We start from the raw sequence: 20,061 nt of genomic DNA on the forward strand, positions 1-20,061 counted from the left end.
GTTCCTGTCTGTGAGAAAACCCTATCATGATAACTGACTAATACATAATTAGACAATTAGACATGTTGCTGTGTCCCTCTCAGAGTGTAACTTATGTTTGTGGTTTGTCTCTCTTGCATGCAGCCTGAGTCACTTGATTTGAGACTGAGTTCTGTATTATTTCCTGCATAATTATTAAAGGGGAACGCCATCAATTTTACAAATGCAGGTTATTGTACTTTGCCTGTTACTGCTCAACCTGTGAAGAAAAAAAAAGGTGTGTGATGTTTTTGCGTGGCTCTGGAGGGTATTTATCAGGCAAGGAGCGTCCAACAAAACTATTTTGTTGGTGGTATTATGGGAAATGTAGGATTTAGCTAGACTGGGTAAACCCAGCCCGATCTGCCGGCGATTTGATTTCTCCCTGCAGCTCAGGCTGGAAAAGGCTGGTCTTATCCACCTGGCGCGCTATTGGTGAGGTTTAACACGATGACGATAGAGAAGCGACCGAGCAGCTTCTTGTTTACATTCAACGTGGCGGCCACCAAAGCGCAGCAACCCGTTGATACCGCTGTCGCTGCTACGTCACCCGGATCGTTGCTCTGATTGGTTGAAGGACGGTCCAATTGCGTACAGAGTCATTTGAACTATGCCCGTTGATCACGCCTCTTGTCTCCCCGGACTAATGTTCAATCTGAAAAGATTGAGCTTGGTCTGGTGATAGCCAGACTAGGATTTAGCGTTATTGGAGCTTGACTAAAAGTTAGGATATCTTGGCCTTTGCTGCACAGATTTTTGATTTATTTTATTTATTCATCTGTCCCATGTGACTGAGTCCCCCAACTTTATGAATTTGCAATACTAAATCACCGGAGTGCCCCCCTTGGCAGTTAGTAAGTCTGGTAAGTTCAGAAATGACATCACTTTACTGCAGCCTTTAAAACAAGGAAAAGACAACGCTTGTGTCATATTACGATATCCAAAATTTAAGACAATATCTAGTCTTAAATATCGATGTCAATATAGTCTCGATCAGACTGAGCTGCGGAGGAGGGTCTGGCGAGTCCACACAACACTCCGGGATGGGAGAAAAACGTGCTCTGGTTTATTGGCATGTCTTTAAACCAATCACAGTCGTCTTGGGCGGCACTGTTTTAGTTGTGCAACAGAAAACTCAGATTGGACAGATAGTCTAGCTGTCTGGATTTACCCTGCAGAAAAGAGTGACATCCGATGGAATTTCCGGCTGCACCAGAGCAATCCCGGAAGTGGAAATAGACTAATGTCGATATATAATATTGATATATTGCCCAGCCCTAGTCTAGTGCTGCATCTCATGTCTCTTATTTGATAGCTCCTCGGTCCTCTGCTGAACCGGAAGTTGTTCTGTCCCTCTTCGGTGAAGGCCGTCTCAAAGCTCTTAGTTGTACCCCGAGGAGTGAGGAGCGAGGATTGATCACCAAGGAGCTATAGGCGAGGATACACAAGAGCATCCTTCCCCAGAAGCCGTGCAGCTAACGGACTAAGACGCGAGGAAGGGAGGTAAGTGGAGGAGCCGGGGGATGCAATTTAAGAGAACTGAGTTGCAGCTTAGGCATGCCAGGAAAGGTAATGTCCCTTGGTAAAGGTGCGTTCACAGTAGGCTTGGTGGTGACTACGGGGGAGCTAGGGGGAGCTCGGCTCCCCTTAATAAGACATGGGCTCTCCTGAAAACGTGATTTGTGAATTTTTTTTGGGGGGGGGTCTCTAAAAATATTGACAGTGTGTCATTTTGACGTGCAATTTCATTTTTGTGTAATATGATCATCGTGGATTATTATGTGTAAAATTGCAAAAATATAATTCATTCATGCATGACGGCGATTTAAACCTAATTCACTTCAATAACTATACATGCTAGCATCAAGGCGTGGCAGCGCTGCGGTGCAAATTCAACTCATGTTTAGTACATGTTAACTCAAAGATTCATAGAAAAAATACAAATGTTGGAGGCCATTAATCGGCACGCAAAGTCCTTGAAATCCATTCTGCAGTTAGCATCATATAGCCATGGCAAAAAGAAAACAAGGCAGTTTAATTCATTTTGGTTTTACTAAGAAATTGTGTAGCGATGGCGTTAATAGCACGACCGGTTCACCTGCTGCAAGCCCTGTTAGCACACCTCCCGCCGGGGTGACGACGCAAGAAGAAGCTGAAGAAATAATGTCCTCTCTGGCTGAAGATGGTGGTGGTAACCGCTCGTCAGAGTTACTACTGAAATTGGAACAGCCAGCAGTGGAGAGACTGGAAGAGCCGATGTACGTGGCTGTGGAAGCTTGGGGTGCGTCGCCTAGGCCTAATTGAACGGAGGAATTATGGTATTCTTCGGTAGCCTGAGTAACTTTAAACTATACTTTTTTTCTGGGATTTGGTCTCTGGTGCTTCCACATGCATACAAACTTGGAAAAAAAAAACATCCATGCTGTTTTGAGTGAGATACGGGTTTCTGAATGTAACCTGCCTTCAGTCTCCGGGTGAGCTGGTCAAAATCTGCACGGCTTTTTCTGTCACTAGCCGAAACGAGGTGGCTAACCGTAACATGCTAGCTCGTTCTGAATGGCAAAACACTGCTACAACACACACTAGTTCACCATAATCTACAAAAGAACTACTTCCATGTCCCTGTTCTGCAGGTATTCCACGCAAAGTAGGAAGTGTGCCCTCGTTTAGAAGAAGTCTCCCGGCTAATCCTGCCTTGTACTACTGAAGTTGTAGAAACAAACAGCTAGCTAGCTGATGTGATCTTACCTAGCTACTGAGCATGTAGTCCTTACCTAGCTACTGAGCATGTGCGACTGCCAACAAAGATGTTACAGCAGTGTGAGGTCTCACTCTGTAGCTAAAACAGAGACCTGAACACAGGGTGAAAAGAGGAGCTGCAGCAATGTGCAGTACAACAAAAATATGGTGTTTTTTGAAAATTAAACCATTTAAACCTATTCTGGTACAACCTCAAAACACAATTATGAACCTGAAAATGAACATAATATGGCCACTTTAACCGTTGTTCATGTGAAATCTCAAAGACAGCCTGATGCTTTGTTTATGGACTATTTGTGGGTGGCTGTTTGCTGTTTGACCTATCAATTCCTGTCGATAAAGTATAATTCAATCCTGCATACACTTGTACCTGTTATGTATCTTTGTAAGTCATTGTAAGTTGCAAGCGCAACCGCCCCCGGTGAAAAAAAGACAAGTGGGCTCCCTCAAAGGCCACGGTATAAAAACGGTATAAAAGTGAGACTGAGCAAATATTCGCACAGTAGTGTAATGCGAACATACACTTAGCGTGTGGTAGGTAGAGGATGAGGAAGTTTAGTTTTCTTTTTTTTTTATCCATACTCACTGAGTTTTGGATTTTGCTGTTTAACAGTTTTAAGTTGTAGCTCCCTTTTCCTTTCTTTCCTTGCGTTTTCCAAGCATTTAGCAGTATTTTATGTGCTTCATCTGGCTGGTAGTATGGAATAGAGAATGCTCAGATCAACAGTTGCAGGAGACTGTTTATTACAAGCCTTTTGCTGCACCCTGGAGGAATGAGAAGCATCATAAGTGTGTTGACGCTGTATAAAAGCTTCAGTTTCAGGTTAATAGGCGAACGTTATTAAGGTAAACTCTTTGAGTCAATTTTCTCATTTGCCTCATGTCGTTTCAACACACACACACACACACACACACACACAGGTTTGTGGCACTATCTTTGTGGGGACCCGTCATTGACATAATGCATTCCCTAGCCCCTTACCCTAATCTTAACCATCACAACTAAATGCCTAACCTTAACCCTTACCCTCACCCTAACCAGAACCTCATTCTAACCCTAATCCTAAAACCAAGTCTTAACCCTCAAACAGTCCTTTTAAACTTGTGGGGTCCAGCATTTTGGATCCACAAAGCTGTCGGGACCCCACAAGTATAGTGCACTCCCAGTTTTTGGACCCCACGAATATAGTTAAACAAGCCCCACACACACACACACACACACACACACACACACACACAGAATAGAATTGTGAGTGAGCAAGTAGAGTTGTAGACGGCTGTTTTGTTTTTATCGCCCCATAAACCTCAGCTGGGACCTGGGGTTGCGAGAAAGAAGAAATCTCAGCTTGTTGGAGGAGTGTGTTATGTGTAAGATCTTACACACACACACAGATATACACACGCACACACACACACCACCCAGTGCGGCAGGCTTGGTGCTGGAGTATGATTACAGGGCTATTTACATTACAACATAGAGCGACAGAGAAAGGGGGCGAGAGATTGGCAAAGAGAGAAAGAAGATGGTTTCCAGATGTGAGGTGGAATTCAGAGAGCTCCCCTCCTACTCTGTACGGAGAGCGAGAGAGAGAGATCTAGATCAGCGTGTGCACGTTGTAATGGAGAGAATAGGAGACAGAGAGAGAGAACACAAAAAAAGAGGAGAGGGAAGAGGTGTTGCACTGCAGGGGGTGTGTGAGAGGAACTCCAGCCAGCCAAGGGGGAAAGAAGTGATGGAGATGGGGAAGGGGATGGAAAGACTAAAGAAGAATGAGGAGAGGGTAATAAAAGCAGGGCCTCTTGGTTGACCACAAGTCCAGAAATCTAACTGGATGGGAATTCTGTTTGGTTTTTAGCATTGGTGAGCAAAGAATCCACCAAAATGAAACACTTTGCAGAACTCTTTTCCAAAAAGCTGTTGTGCTTCTATCAGGGTCAGTGGTGTAGTCTACGTGATAACGCAGGTATACACAGTATACCCACCAAGAAAGCTCCAGGATTTCCATAGACCCACTTAAAAATGCCCAATGACACGCAACAACATACTTTACATTATATTTTTGATATATTTTGAATTGTCATCTGCGTTTTTCTTCTTCACATATAATAACACAATAAAGGGATTTCCACCGTAAATTGGTGCATGAAAAGTGTATCCGAATACAGGAAATGAAGTCGTTGATGCTCAAAACTTCCCTGGGGGAGGACACCCAGACCCCCCCACTATGATATGCCCCCCCCCCTCCCCCAAATGCAGATTCTGGCCAATATACAGTACAGTATACCCACTACAATACATTAGACTACACCACTGATCAGGGTCTTATCTGAGCTTGTTTCTGGTGTCTTTTTTTATATATATATATACATACACATAGCACATCAATTATAGGTCATGGTAAGACGGACATAGGCACTGTGTGATAAAACTTAGCCCCTTGTTCATTTCATTTCAATCAATTTGTTTCCTCGGACAAATGAAATCCACCGGTGATGTTGCCAACAGGTTACTGTGCTCTCTACATACTCTCTCCCTCCTCATTATGCGCCCCACAATACCTTTCGTTATCCGTAAATTATGAGGCATGTTTTCCTCCTTTTTGTTTTTTTAGGTGCCACTGGTCAGCAGGTGTCTCTGATTGTCACCATGGAAGCATGGGGACAGCCTAGGGGTGAGGGTGGCTAACCTTTTTTAGGCTTAAAATAAATCAAGTCTTTGTCTGTGTGAGACTGTCTGAGTTTACATTGGACTAATATGAGAGCAAAATGAAGAGAGGCCTAATGGTGTGTTCCAGTTGAACAAGGAAGTTGGAATTTTCGAGTTTCCACTCGTAATTTTCAACTGGAACGCCCCCTCGAATGTCAGACTCAGAAAGTGGAGAGAAGCTCCCCAACCCCCGACCTCCCAATCCAACATGGCTGCTCGGAGCATCAACAGCAGTGAAAGCTGTAGTAAAATGTCCAACTTCTAATCTGTGGACATGTTGCTATGGTGTTTGTACGCACAAGCACACAGCATAATGCGTTGCTATCAACTGGTATTGCTAACAGTGGCTAACCTCTATAGGTTTTTCCGACATGCAACTGTAACAAGGTCAACCTGGGTGTGGCGTCTTTCCCAGTTCGGAGCTCCAACTTCCGAACGCAGCGTAACACTACAGACCAGTCTAAAATATCTTTGTAAAACCATCCACAAACAAACTGCTCAAACTAAAGCAGCTAAATGGAATTCAGCCATCATTTATACCTGTGCTTTACCTACAAGTTTACCACAAGTATACTGGACTCCCGGTTTTTGGACCCCACGAATATAGTTAAACAAGGCCACACACACACACACACACACACACACACACACACACACACACTCTCTCTCTCTCTCTCTCTCTCTCTCTCTCTCTCTCTCTCTCTTTCTCAGTTGGTCCAGACTGAGGGCCATTTCAGGAAATACCAACATCTACTGTTTTTTTCTTCGAAGGGAAACTGACCGACATTCCTCTTGGCTCTATAAACAGAAAGCTGTGTGATTGATACATGCATATGCACATATATACACACGTACACTCGTGCACATTTACATATTACATGACGAATTGCGCCATGCTCTCGGATCCGTTTGGACATGTCGGCATTGAGAAATTCATACGGCACGCATACACAGAGTCATTGGATAGCTGTGTTTGGAAAAACTCCTCTTGTTGATCTTCGAGAGGTTAAAACGAGTGAGAAGCCAGGTGTTTCATATACTGAAAGGTCATAAATCTCCCTCCACAGGGCTGTTTTTAGATTCCTTCGCAAAAGACTTAAGGCGAGTTCATTTTTCCCACTTCAAAAGAAAAGTATCATTCGTGGATTTGCGGTGACTCCCCTTGATGCTATAATTAAAGCTGCACTAATCAGTGGTGTTTAATCCCAACATCCCAAACTATGGAGGCCAAGCCATGTCCCTATGTACTTTGTTGGCCAGGTGCATCATTTAGCAACAGTGAAAATCAGAGACCAGCACCCCTTTTTCAGCAATGGCTTAGAGCAGGGGTCTTCGACATTTTTTAAGCCAAGGACCCCTTAACTGAAAGAGAGACAGAGCAGAGACCCCCCTACTACACATATTGTATAAAATGAAGTTGCATTTTAAACTGGGCATGCAATAACGTGGAGGGCGGCCCAAAGCCTTTATACATACCTTTTTAGTGCATAGAATACTAAGCTGTTAAAATAATATATGTTTAAAAAAAAAAATCATCTTTTAATGTTACACATACATGTTAGCACAGTGAACACTCAGGATTACCTGTATCTTTGAATGGCTATTTTAGTGACTACCTTACCTATAGGCCAATCAGCCTAACATCAGTGGGGATTTATATTTGCTAATAATATGTTGGATTCATGTTAGGACATTTCAATTTTAGAAAAAAACTTTCAAAAATTAACTATAATTTGGAGGCCCACCTGCAACAATTCTAAGGGCCCCATAGGGGTCCTGGGCCCCCTGGTGAACATCCCTGGCTTAGAGAGTTTGGCAATGTACTACACATGGAAAGACTCCTCTATACGGAAGATGTCTAACAAAGTAATAATATGGCATCGTCATTTGTCGAATTTGTCATTTCTTCATTTTTTCTCTCTTGCTGGCTTTTCTTTTTCTTTGAGGGGTGGGGGGTGGGGGTGGCATAGGCTTTGCAGGCTTTTGTTGTTTTGTTGCTGAAATTTTCCGAAAACTCTTGTATTGCTATCCTGTATAACCCCATGTATAAACAATTCCTTCAATAAATATATTTAAAAAAAAGAGAAAAAAAATAGCTGCACTTATCAAGAATTTTATATCAACAACAGGTCAAAAGACTATATGTGATGTGAAAAGGGTTGCTCATAGTGACAGACGATAATTATTACCCGACTCTGCAGTTCCGCTCAGTTGACCCAGCTCTTTCAGCATCATTTATTTTGGGGTCACTGTTAAAATAATCAATACAGCCTTCCGGTTGCAGCATAAAAAAGCAAACATAATTGTAACAAACGAAAGTTGTTTCTGTCTGGAATGGTAAAAGAGAGAACATGTACTGTCTTGACATCCCGGCTGCAGCAAAGATGGAGAGATTCAGGATGGGAAATCGGAGCGGAGGTAACGCAGAATGTATTGGTGGAAGCAGTGATTAACATCTACATTAAAATGGTGGAAATGCTCTGTCAACACTACTTCACCCTGAGAGGGTCCTTCCTGATGGATAATTGGCAATGTCATGTGGTAGACACTTCTATAGAGAGGTGTGTGTGTGTGTGTGTGTGTGTGTGTGTGTGTGTGTGTGTTTGTGAGTATGTGTGAAGGAACTTTTCAGTCCCAGCGTGCAAAAACTGATCTTAGAGACTCTGTGTTTGTGTATCATGCTGATGAAATGGAGCAGCAGAGCTCTGGATCTGATTTGTTTACACTGACACACACACACACACACACACACACACACGCTCACTCCACTGACTTAGATCAATTTCAACAAGTTTCGGAATGAATCACACAGACAACTTTAAGTCTGGGCATGTTGGGATTGAGAAATTCATTCCACTACACTGTTGCCGCTCCTCTGTGAGTGGTCTGATGATTCATGTGATTTAGCCAATCTGAATCTTAATCTGAATAACCTTATGTGTAATAAGTTCCAAAGTGCTATTGGATAACAAAGCATGTTTCCAAGAAGTCCAACTTTCACTTATCCTGGGACTATTTTAACATGTAAAGACGTGCCCTGTCGTAGATGATAATTTAACGTCAGATTGTTTTTAACCTTTAATGTAATGATCCTACAGATATCATTTAAACTAGACAGATGTGTGTGTGTGTGTGTGTGTGTGTGTGTGTGTGTGTAATTGGTAACTGTCCTATCAATAATAACAATAATTTCCCTTATCTGTGTGAAGTGGACATATTTCTAGAGTTTTTTTTAACTTTGAGAACACACAAATAATAGGAATGTTTTTATCCTTGTGTGTGTGTGTGTGTGTGTGTGTGTGTGTAATTGGTAACTGTCCTATCAATAATAACAATAATTTCCCTTATCTGTGTGAAGTGGACATATTTCTAGAGTTTTTTTTAACTTTGAGAACACACAAATAATAGGAATGTTTTTATCCTACAGTAATCCTAAGTAAACTAGCCGTGTGTGTGTGTGTGTGTGTGTGTGTGTGTGTGTGTGTTCTTGTTTAACTATAGTCACGGGGTCCAAAAACCAGGAATACAGTATACTTGTGGGGTCCGGACAGCTTTGTGGGGCCAAAATGCTGGACCCCACAACTTTTAAAAGGCTGTTTGAGGGTTAAGACTTGGTTTTAGGAATAGGGTTAGGGTTGGGTTAGGGTGAGGATAAGGGATACGGATTAAGGTTAGGCATTTAGTTGAGATGGTTAAGGTTAGGGTAAGGGAGCTAGGGAATGCGTTATGTCAATGATGGGTCCCCACAAAGATAGTGAAACGTGTGTGTGTGTGTGTGTGTGTGTGTGTGTCTGAGAGGTTTTAGCAGCAGGGAATCTCGGGATCAATCCTAATGTCACCTATGTGACATTAGGGTCGCTACACACACATAAGCACTCGGAGCTATAGTGGCTGTAGATAGGTAAGCTCCCTATTTATAGTGATTAACTGTGACAGGCTGTTGCACGGCCGACGGATAGAATGATTAACACGAGGCACTGTTTTTGTGCGAGCATTCGATGGCCGGTGACATACAGGATTTGGCCAGTTCAGTGTTAACTTAACTCTAACAAGCTGCACATTTGTATATCTTAATAAACAGTATAGGCATGGCAACATGTGACATCAGAGAAATAGTTTTGATTTCACTTGTATTCAGTGTACATATTTGCTAATGGTGGCGGCGGCACACAAGGTACATGCATGCATACTTTGCGGTTGCATTTAAAATCAAACTAAAGCCTCCATTATGGAGGTCCCATCACGAGCATCTGTCAACTGAGAAAATCGATGCTGTCATCACTAAGTGCTGTATATTGATTGATTTTGAAAACGCAAATCCATTATATTAAAATTGAACACTACAGTGTACTAGGAAAGTCTTCACTGAATGGAGCCCTAGTACTTATACTGTATGTTAAATCAAATATGTCCCTGGATGGCTAAGAGAATGGTGTTTTTGTTAGTTTATATGGCTTCAACTTTTATAAATCGAGAAACGGCTCTGTTATATTCTCAAAGTTCATCAATACACAGCACTTAATTTCCCTCAGTTGACAACACAACCTACGCAATGTACAGTAAATACCGTACTCTACTTAAATACTTAGTCTTGCTTCAGAGGTCCAGTACACTAGTTGCATCGATGTCTTAATATATATCATATATATAGTCATTGTATGGGAGTACGCCATTGAGTAGTCTAGCTCAGTTCGGGGCAAGCAGTGAGAGAATTGAGAGGGTGCATACCCTTCTCGCTCGTGGTAATAACTTTATAACACAACAATTAATAACCCACAACTAACTCTCTTTAACAGGGTAAAACAACACGCACACAACAATTTTGTCTCACACATAACTGTACATTTACAAATGTATTGTCTGCTGTGTTCAGACTCCGCTACATTCAGGATGTGTCTTTTCTAAGAGCAGATCCAATAAAAAGGGGAGTTCGTATTTATCTGGCTGCTTGAATTTGTCGATAAAAACCATGTGTAGCATTATATTATAATATTGAGGAGGCGACGCATCGTGATATCGATTTGAATCGTTGACAGGATAATCGTAATCGAATGGTGAGACCAGTGCAGATTCACACCCCTACTAGTTACGTGCCACCACCATGTCATTCGGTAACAGGTCGTGGTCATTTCACGTATTTCTGTAAGATCAGGCTAGTCTGTATCGACGACGTTTGTTCAGGTGCCGTCGGAAATTCTGCCGGATGTCCCTCATTTCGGCTGGATGTCCGTTACCTTCCACTTTCTTTGTGTTGGCGTTCTAAACTCCGGTGGATTAATAAGGACTATGGTTAACTGCTCCTCAGATCTCTGCAGGGTAAATCCAGACAGCTAGCTAGACTATCTGTCCAATCTGAGTTTTCTGTTGCACACCTAAAAACAACTTTTGAACGTACGCGTGTTCCACCAAAACAAGTTCCTTCCAGAGGCTATTTTGCAGAGGCACTGTCATTGCGTCCGGGGCTTAGCGCCGCCCAAGACGATTGTGATTGGTTTAAAGAAATGCCAATAAACCAGAGCACGTTATTCTCCCATCCCGGACTGCTGTGTGGACTAGCCAGACCCTCCTCCGCAGCGCTGTGGAGGAAGGTCTGGCAATGAGAGACTGAGATCAGGCTGACTGAAACGCTTGCCAATGTCCAATTAATGCATCTGTTTAAATAAAGTCTTGTCATTGGTTAGTCTACAAAAGAAAAAGATTGTGGATGGAACTAAACCGTAGAGAGACGAAGAAAGAGGATAAGGTCATGGGGGGGCAGTCTCTTGTTCACTCTTGCCTCCTCCCTCACTCCACCCTCTGTATCCTCTTCCCCCCACCAGCCCTCCCTGGGCTACATTACCAGCCGCGGTGGTGGCCAGGAGGATACAGTGAGTGAGGCATGCAGCAGCTACTCACTCAGTCATTTAGTCAACTGTTTTCCCACTGCCGTATTGTACCAATCCAAGGATTTCTCTTTTTTTCCTTTTTGAAGACATTCCTGATTCATTTGAAAAAGGAGATTCCTGTTTTTCAAACTCTCTTGCTGTAATTCTGTGCTTGTCGTGTGATATTCGGATCTGTTATATTCCCACTTTGGCTGCTTTTGTACTGTATGTGATACTGGAGTGGTTAGGATTGGCTTGCTGTTGTGCATCTGCTGCCAAAGTTTGGAGAAGGGAGCTCTGTCAAAAATTTGACTAGTGGAGCTCAAAAGTGGGAGGAACCTCAGAGGATGGTTTGACTTGGACGTCTTTCTTGTGGAGTGGCATCTTCTCTTTTGCAAAGAGAGAGAAGTCATCGGTTATTAGGAAGAAAAGGGACTCTGATGTGGGACAACGGCACAGAGTGTAGGATCTGAGGGGTTGTCTATTCTTGAAAAACAAACAAAAAGCATCATCTATTTAGCAAAGAAAGACGTATTTTGTTTTGGTACAGAACCTTTTACCATTTTTGACAACATGGCTGGGATGTATGGATGCTTCAAAAACAGGAAGTAAGTTTCTTTTTGTAATTCTGCCATTGCATTTTTAATTGCATGTGTATTACTGGCAAATGATTATACCGTGATACTCAATTCTGTTCTGCCAACAGACATTGAATTAATGTATTACAAAATCAGCCATAGAATTGCGCAATCTTGTTTTAAAATCACACCTGACAACTAATATACTGTCAGCTGTACTGAACACAACAACATGTGTTAACAGTCATACCCTCTGCTACTGGAAGTATTTATTTCACCATTGGCTGTATCTTGCACTAAAGAGCCAAATCTTTTCTTAGAGGGCACTGATTTTATTAGCATGTCGGGGGTTTTTCCCAGAGTTGACGCTGTCTTTTGTTGCAGCTGTCTAATCAAACTTTTGTTTCTCTTTTGTTTATTGAGACAATTGATGGCTTGCAGTTGGCGCTGACGGTCCGCTGTATGACTCAGAGCTGATTGACTGACTGAAGAGACCTGATTTTATACTGGAAGTGAATGACTAATTAGAAAATCCCAGCACTTTGTTTTGGTTTTGCCGTTATGTGGGAGAATCGGGCAGATGAACATGATTCCCTGTTAATTCTCTCTGATGCCGGATCAGTCATATTGTTGCTCAACTGACAGCTTGATACTCGATAGCTGTGGATGAATTTTATAGCTAATAGTCATAGCTAACGGTATAGCTGCAACGATTAGTTTGATGATCGATTAAACGGTTTGAGTCGTAGTTTATGAAAACCTGTAAAAGAAAATATCTGATTCCAGCTTCTTAAATGTTAGTATATTTTCGTTACTCCTCTACGACGGTAAACTGAATATCTGTGAGTTGTGGACAAAACAAGACATTTGAGGACGTCATCTTGGGCTTTGGGAAACCCTGATCGACATTTTTTCTTCATTTTCTGTTATGTTTTTAGACCAAACAACTAATCGATGAATCGATAAAATAATCGACAGATTAGTCAATAATGGTTAGTTGCAGCCCTAGCTGATGGGAGTCCTCAGTGATTTTAATGCTGTGACTGGCTATATATATATATATATATATATATATATATATATATATATATATATATATATATAGGACTGGGCTTGGCAGTGGGATTGGACCACAGAGGGCTTAGGATAATGAGTGCCTTGAGCTCTTTGACTATAGTAAAGTATATTTTTCTGTACCAGAGCTGTGGTGTTGTGCGCACTGATAAACCCCCTTCCACTTTCTTTGTCTTTGGCCTTTCAGTCTCATGACATGACAACAATACAGGCTTTTATGGCCCACTCAGCGGAGTTGACTTAGACAAACATTTTGTTTGTGTGTGTGTGTGACAGAGAGAAAGTGAATTAGGAGTGGGGATGAGCAACAAGACAGCTACACGCAGATTCAACTAAAGAACCACAATGTGAGCTCCTGGAATTGGTTCACACTGAAACCAAGATTTACTTGAATCACGTCTTAGTACAAACTTTCAGCACGCAGGCAAACCCAATATGCTTAGTGATTTAAATAGTTTACCCAAAAGACATATAAATTGTATATAGCATGGCACTCATCTCCCTAGGCTCTCTATGGTCCTAGAAAGATTTTTTTTTATGGAAATGGCATTAAGGAGAGCAAAACGCCCCAAAAATGAAAGCATATCAGTGGAAACTTTGATATTTTGAGGGAGAGCGAACAAAAGGTTATAACACATCTGAGAAACTTGAAAATTCCTGTGCAGCATTATCCAAGTGAATTTGTATCCATTCGTCGGTTCATGGGAATCCAAACACAACTATTTTTGCTAAACTATTGCTAAAGAAAGTATGTCTGAAAAATGCAAACATGCTCACAATAAATTCCTGCATGGACTATGCTTTGTTAAGCAAGTTTAGCTCCGTCAAATACGCAGGGTTCCCACACATTTTCATGGACAAAGTTTAAGATTTTTTCCATGGCTTTTCAACGACCCATACTAAAAAAATATCATGACCATTCACAACTTATAACTAGGGTTGGGTATCGTTTTTTACCAGTACAAAAGCGATACTTTTAAAACGGTGCCGGTGCCTAAACGGTGCCTGAACCAGTACTTTTTAAGAAAGTTAATCTCTGGTTGAGATGTTTTTCCGTCGCTCTGCATACGTCATCTCCTTCATCGCTCTGATTGGTTGAAGGACTATCCAATTGCGCACAGAGGCATTTGAGCAGCGTCCGTTGGTGACGCCCCTTTGGAAATGGGCTGTGAATGAACCTTCCCCAGACCCACTCTCAGTTACAACTGAGAAGGGTCTGGTGTCGACCAGGCTAGTTTTTACCCCTAGTATTTTAGTCTTGATTTAGTTTTTCCAAAAATCAGGGTTTAGATGCAGCCCACCAGTGGTAGAGCTCCACAGTAAAAGTAGATGAGATTTGCAAAGCTGAGGACAAGTGTGTGTTCTCACTTTCTCACCAGGCCCCATCTTTCCCAATATCTCCCTGGTCCATCAGTCATTATGTAACCACAGGAGGTTAAGTTTGTTTAGCAGGAATGGTGATGCAGCTGTAAATGAATGTAGACTGTGCAGAGTGACTGATGAGTGTTTGGTCAGGTTCTGTCTTGAGTCCATGTAAGGCATGTTGCTAAGAGCACAGCCCCGCTTATAAACAGGAGGAGATTGAGGAGAGAATGTGGCAGAGTAGAGCTGCAAGACTGGAGAAACCCCAAACCCAAAAGAAGGGTTTGTAAATTGTAAACAAACCTCAGGGGTTAAAGGCATTTTGGAGCTATTTGGACAAAAATGCTATTTTCAACAATAATTTTTAATCTGAAGTTGGCTTTCCTGAATTTCCGTTTGGTGTGACACTGTCGTGTCAATTTTAGAAATAAAGAAAAAGACACATTAGTTCTTGTGTTTGACCAAATAATCTCTGGAAAACACTTTAATCCCAGTAGGTCATATTTTTCAAACACCAAAGTCTCTCAGTCAAATATATACTTAAGTGCATTCCAATATCAAATGGCTATTCCCACATCAGATTAGAAAGGCAACTGTTTTTGTTGGCACTGATGCTTGACGGGACTAAATCATGGCTGTTTGAATGCTAAATACAATGTTAGGAATTTCAAGGCTCGTGTATAAGGGCACGTTCAAGATTTTACCTATGTTTCTTACCTACATATTACCTTACCGACCGATTAATTACCTATAGACAGGTTTCTATCCAGAATGCCTTGCTAAAATGACACATTCCAGTAAGAAATGCCAGCTAGTAGCAATGATAATGATAGCGGTGAATATACACAAAGTTAGCTCTAACGATAGGGAAATTAACTGTGACTGTCCTAAACCTAGGCCTGCAACCAGGGGCGTAGCCCTAATTTCCGAATTGAGGGGGACAGATTGTTCAGGAGGATGATTTTTATTGAAAAGATCTTCTACTATTTGTCTCACCAAATCGCATATTTCAAGTAGCCTACATTTCATTTATGATTGATGGAACAGAAATTTGGGGGTAGTGTAGGGGGGTCCTGTGGCATGCCTCCCTGGAGACATTTTTGGCAGTAATAGCCCAAATTTGGTGGCCTCTGGCACATTCTAATGCCACTATTCCATCATATACACTGTTCTTAAATATCTTGCTGATCATCCATCCATCCATCCATCCATCTTCGTCCGCTTATCCGGGGTCGGGTCGCGGGGGTAGCAGCTCCAGCAGGGGACACCAAACTTCCCTTTCCCGAGCCACATTAACCAGCTCCGACTAGGGGATCCCAATGCGTTCCCAGGCCAGGTTGGAGATATAATCCCTCCACCTTGTCCTGGGTCTTCCCCGAGGCCTCCTCCCAGCTGGATGTGCCTGGAACACCTCCCTAGGGAGATGTCCAGGGGGCATCCTTACCAGATGCCCGAACCACCTCAACTGGCTCCTTTCGACGCGAAGGAGCAGCGGCTCTACTCCGAGCTCCTCACGGAGGACTGAGCTTCTCACCCTATCTCTAAGGGAGTCACCAGCCACCTTCCTGAGGAAACCCATTTCGGCCGCTTGTACCCTGGATCTCATTCTTTTGGTCATGACCCAGCCTTCATGACCATAGGTGAGGGTTAGGAACGAAAACTGACTGGTAGATCGAGAGCTTTGCCTTCTGGCTCAGCTCTCTTTTCGTCACAACGGTGCAATAAATTGAATGTAATTCCGCACCCGCTGCGCCGATTCTCCGACCAATCTCCCGCTCCATTGTCCCCTCACTCGCGAACAAGACCCCAAGGTACTTGAACTCCTTCACTTGGGGTAAGGACTCATTCCCTACCTGAAGTAGGCACTCCATCGGTTTCCTGCTGATCTTATATATTTTTATTATATATTATTTTAATATTGCCTATATCTGTACGAGTCTATAAATCAACTGATGCAATCTGAGTAACGTGCACACTCGCCTACTTATGGTACCCAGACGTGTTGTAAGTGTGGGGGATGGAGGGCACCGACATGGAAAGTGAAGGGGACATGTCCAACGCCGTGCAACCAGTAACCAGTAACATAGCTCAAACACAGCATTTGTGATTCGACTGCTCATGACTGTTTTCCAAGATGGCGCCCGCATGTAAACATGAACGCTACTGTCTTTATAATCTATCTTTTTAATAAACTGTCTGTACACTTACAAAGTTCTCAATGCTTCGGTTTACATGTAGGGACCCTCATTATGCTACCGTTGAAGTTTGGTGCTATTTTCAGCCTTCTTAGTGGTATAAAGTAGCAATTTACCATCTGCCCCAAAAGCTAGCATTAGCTTGTTTAAAGCTAGAGACGCATTTGATTAGCATAAAAACAGATCCCAGAGAACGATCGACACATACGGTACACATATGTTATTAACCCCTAGGTTCATTTTGCGCCGGAATTGTCCTTTAATAGTTGACAACTAATCGATTATTCATTTAATCTTTGCAGCTCTGCAACAACATCAAAGGGCAACTTGGTTACAGAAGCCCCCTCTCACACAAATAGCCTTTTTGAAAAGTAAGATTAGCATTAAGAAAGTAACGTTAGCATATACTGTATAAAAGTTTGTCAGCTGCACAAGTTAGGAACACAGAACCTCCCTCATTCTGGGTATTGTATGAATGTGCGCATGTCACTGATTACGTTGCCTGGAAACTTGTCTGTTGGCAGATTGTTGTTGAAACATTTCAACATTACAGATAAGAAAATAATAGATTTTTCTGATATTTCTTTTACTCTTTTTGGTAGCAGAAACTTTTTGTTATGGTGGTCAGCTAAACTTTTATTCTAAGGCACAAATATGGTGCCAGGTTTTCAATTTAGAGTCTATTTTAATGTTTGTGTAATGATATTAGCAATATTATCCATTCTGACCCATGCAGTTATTATAACACACTTGGGAGGTTTTGGCAGTACCGTTAATTTCTGAAATCTTTCTGCATTTTAAGCCATGGGAAAGTCAAAGTAACAGTCATTCTTTAGAGCTCAGGACTGAAATTTAAATAAATAATTTCCTTCATAGTCACCGTCTCCTGCTGACTGTGCAGGCGTTGAATTGTTGAATGGGTCAAGAGGAAATACCGTGGTTTTAAAGGCCATGTTCCCAGTTAGTTCCCGAGAGACAGAGGAACAGACAAAGACAGAGAGAGGAGGGATGGTGAGATATTGAGACCGGAGGTAAAAAGAATGAAAAGATAAAGAGGGGAGGAGGGAACAAAGAAATGTTGGTGTGGAGCTGTGTTATCTGGCCACATTCTTTCTCATATCCTTTTATGGCCCTTTGGCTCAAATTGAGCTCCTTCAAGGAATGGAGATGGGTTATACAATAACAAAACTAAAAGCTTTTTAACATCTGTGGAGAGAGTAATGGTAGAGTGAAAGATGTTTATTCTGTGTGGATGCTGCCCTTTTTTTACATGCTGTCCCCCCATTCATGTTTTAATAGATAACATGCAGAGAAACTTGTGACAAGATAGCAGAAGGAAAGACTGGATCTTGTACAGCATTCAATTGTCCATCCCAAAATGATCCAGATCCAGGAAGAGCTACTTTTCTTTATCTATGGTGTTGATTGATGATGAAGTTTGAATTCCTGATATTTCTGGTTTGATCTTGAGGAAAACATTTGTTTTCTTGCCAAGAGTTAAATTAGATTATTGATGACGCACTGTCATGTCGGTTAGCTTAGCTTACCTCAAAGACTGGACTGACAGCAATGCTGTGTATCAAATCGGATACTTCCGTTAGTACACTTCCATGTAGTACACTGTGTACACGCGTACTTACTTGCGTAGTGTGTGAATTTCGACAAGGTAATCTCAAATCGCACACAGGCGTTATGTAACGGAAATGATGATCGCAACATTTGACCGGAGGAGGAGGGTCTGGCTAGTCAACACAGCATTCCGTGATGGGAGAAAAACGTGCTCTGGTTTGTTGGCATTTCTTTAAACCAATCACAATCGTCTTGGGTGGCACTAAGCGCCAGACGGAGCCACGGTGCCTCTGCAAAATAGCCTCAGGAAGGAACTTGTCTCGGTGTTATTTCAGCATGTCAGTACAATCTCAGCTTCTTTTAAACATATAATAATGACAAGTTGAAAATGTTTAAATGTACACTTCCTTAAATTGCATACGGTACATACTTTATGTTGTGTACTGTACACACTTTGAAGTTGACATGCATGCTGCTTATGTCTGTATACACAACATGTCTGTCTGCAGCTACAGCATATCTGGACTCAGTGGCGCAACCCAGTCAGCCAAGTGTATCATTTCAGCTGACTGGAAAAATCCCATTTACTCCCTCACAACTCTTTCTTGATTCTTTTCTGCATCTCTCTCCTTCTCTCTGCGTAAAATTGAAGGCTTGCGGCTCGTCGTAGACCCACTAACATCATATTAGCGTGGCCAATTCATCTGCACTGCCTCGGCTCAGCCTCTCATCTCCTCTCACTCGGCTGGGAGTCAAGTTTAGGGCTTGTCTTTTTGTGTCTCAAACATGGGGAATATATTCTTGAGTTTTCTGGCCAAGCACCTAAAAATAGGGTCTTTCACTTGTCTTTTTAGGTTTCCCAAATGGATTCCAAGCAGTGATATATTGAAGGGGGGTTCCTACTAAAATAACAAACTGTATATTGTAGCCAGAGCTTTAATAGTCCAGATTATTCCACCCCATACACGGAAACGCCAAAGAACCATCACAGTGGTCAGGCTGTTCTCATTAACTGTTCGTATCAATACCTAGGAAAAGTAATGCAAGTTAAATGGTTCGTAACCCACGTAATCATGTGCCAAGATATGCACGGCTGCCTCTAAGGAGGAAGTTGGGTGACGTTGTATAAAGACTTGAGTAGGGAGGAGGTCGGGGTGGATGGATGGGTCAAACAAACACAGGACGTCACCCAAGAGTTTGTTTCCTGTGTGAAAGCAAAAGTCAATGTTGACTTATTTTAACTTACTTTTGTTATGTAAATTACATATGTAACTAATGACACATCTGTGAGTTACGTTATAAACAAACCCAAACTGCTGTCTTTTCCCTAAACCTACTCTATGTCGACGACACTCAGATCTCTGCAGGGTAAACAACTTTTGAACGTACACATGTTCCACAAAGACAAGTTCCTTCCCGAGGCTATTTTGCAGAGGCACCGTTGCTCCATCTGCACCGCTTAGCACCGCCCAAGGCGATTGTGGTTGGTTTAAAGAAATGCCAATAAACCAGAGCATGTTTTTCTCCCATCCCAGAATGCTGTGTGGACTAGGCAGACCCTCTTCCGCAGTGTTGTGGAGGAAGGTCTGGCAAAGCGAGACTTTCCTAAACCTAACAAAGTAGTTTTGCTGTCTAAACAGGTTCTGCACTGCAGGCGCCTCGGTCGCTCGTGCTGCTGGACATGCGTAAGATAATACAAATACAAACTGTCGAGGTGCCCTTGTAGCTTCCCTGGTTGGCCGTGCGCCCCGTGTACTGATGCTTAGCCCTTACCGCAGCGGCTCGGGATTTGAGTCCGACCCGCGGGCCTTCACTGCATGTCATTCCCTCTCTCTCTCGCTCTCTCTCTCGCTCTCTCTCGCTCTCTCTCGCTCTCTCTCTCTCTCTCTCTCTCTCTCTCTCTCTCTCTCTCTCTCCCCTTTCCTGTCTTCAGC

General features: G+C 42.5%; 1 protein-coding gene across 5 annotated transcripts in view; it reads left to right on the forward strand.

The window, feature by feature from the left end:
- Positions 1-20,061, forward strand: part of LOC144524688 (uncharacterized) — a 62,731-nt gene that overhangs the window by 1,418 nt on the left and 41,252 nt on the right. The window contains exon 2 of one of the 5 annotated variants that reach the window (XM_078261126.1): positions 1,334-1,521. The exons of 2 other annotated variants lie outside the window; for them this stretch is intronic. Coding sequence is in view for 1 of the 3 variants with exons in the window: in XM_078261125.1 (XP_078117251.1) it covers positions 11,923-11,957 (35 nt within the window). In the remaining 2 variants the exon portion in view is untranslated. 2 more of the 5 variants (XM_078261127.1, XM_078261125.1) reach the window with 2 other exon arrangements.

Source organism: Sander vitreus, chromosome 10 (assembly GCF_031162955.1).
Source record: "Sander vitreus isolate 19-12246 chromosome 10, sanVit1, whole genome shotgun sequence".
Taxonomy (NCBI): Eukaryota; Metazoa; Chordata; class Actinopteri; order Perciformes; family Percidae; genus Sander; species Sander vitreus.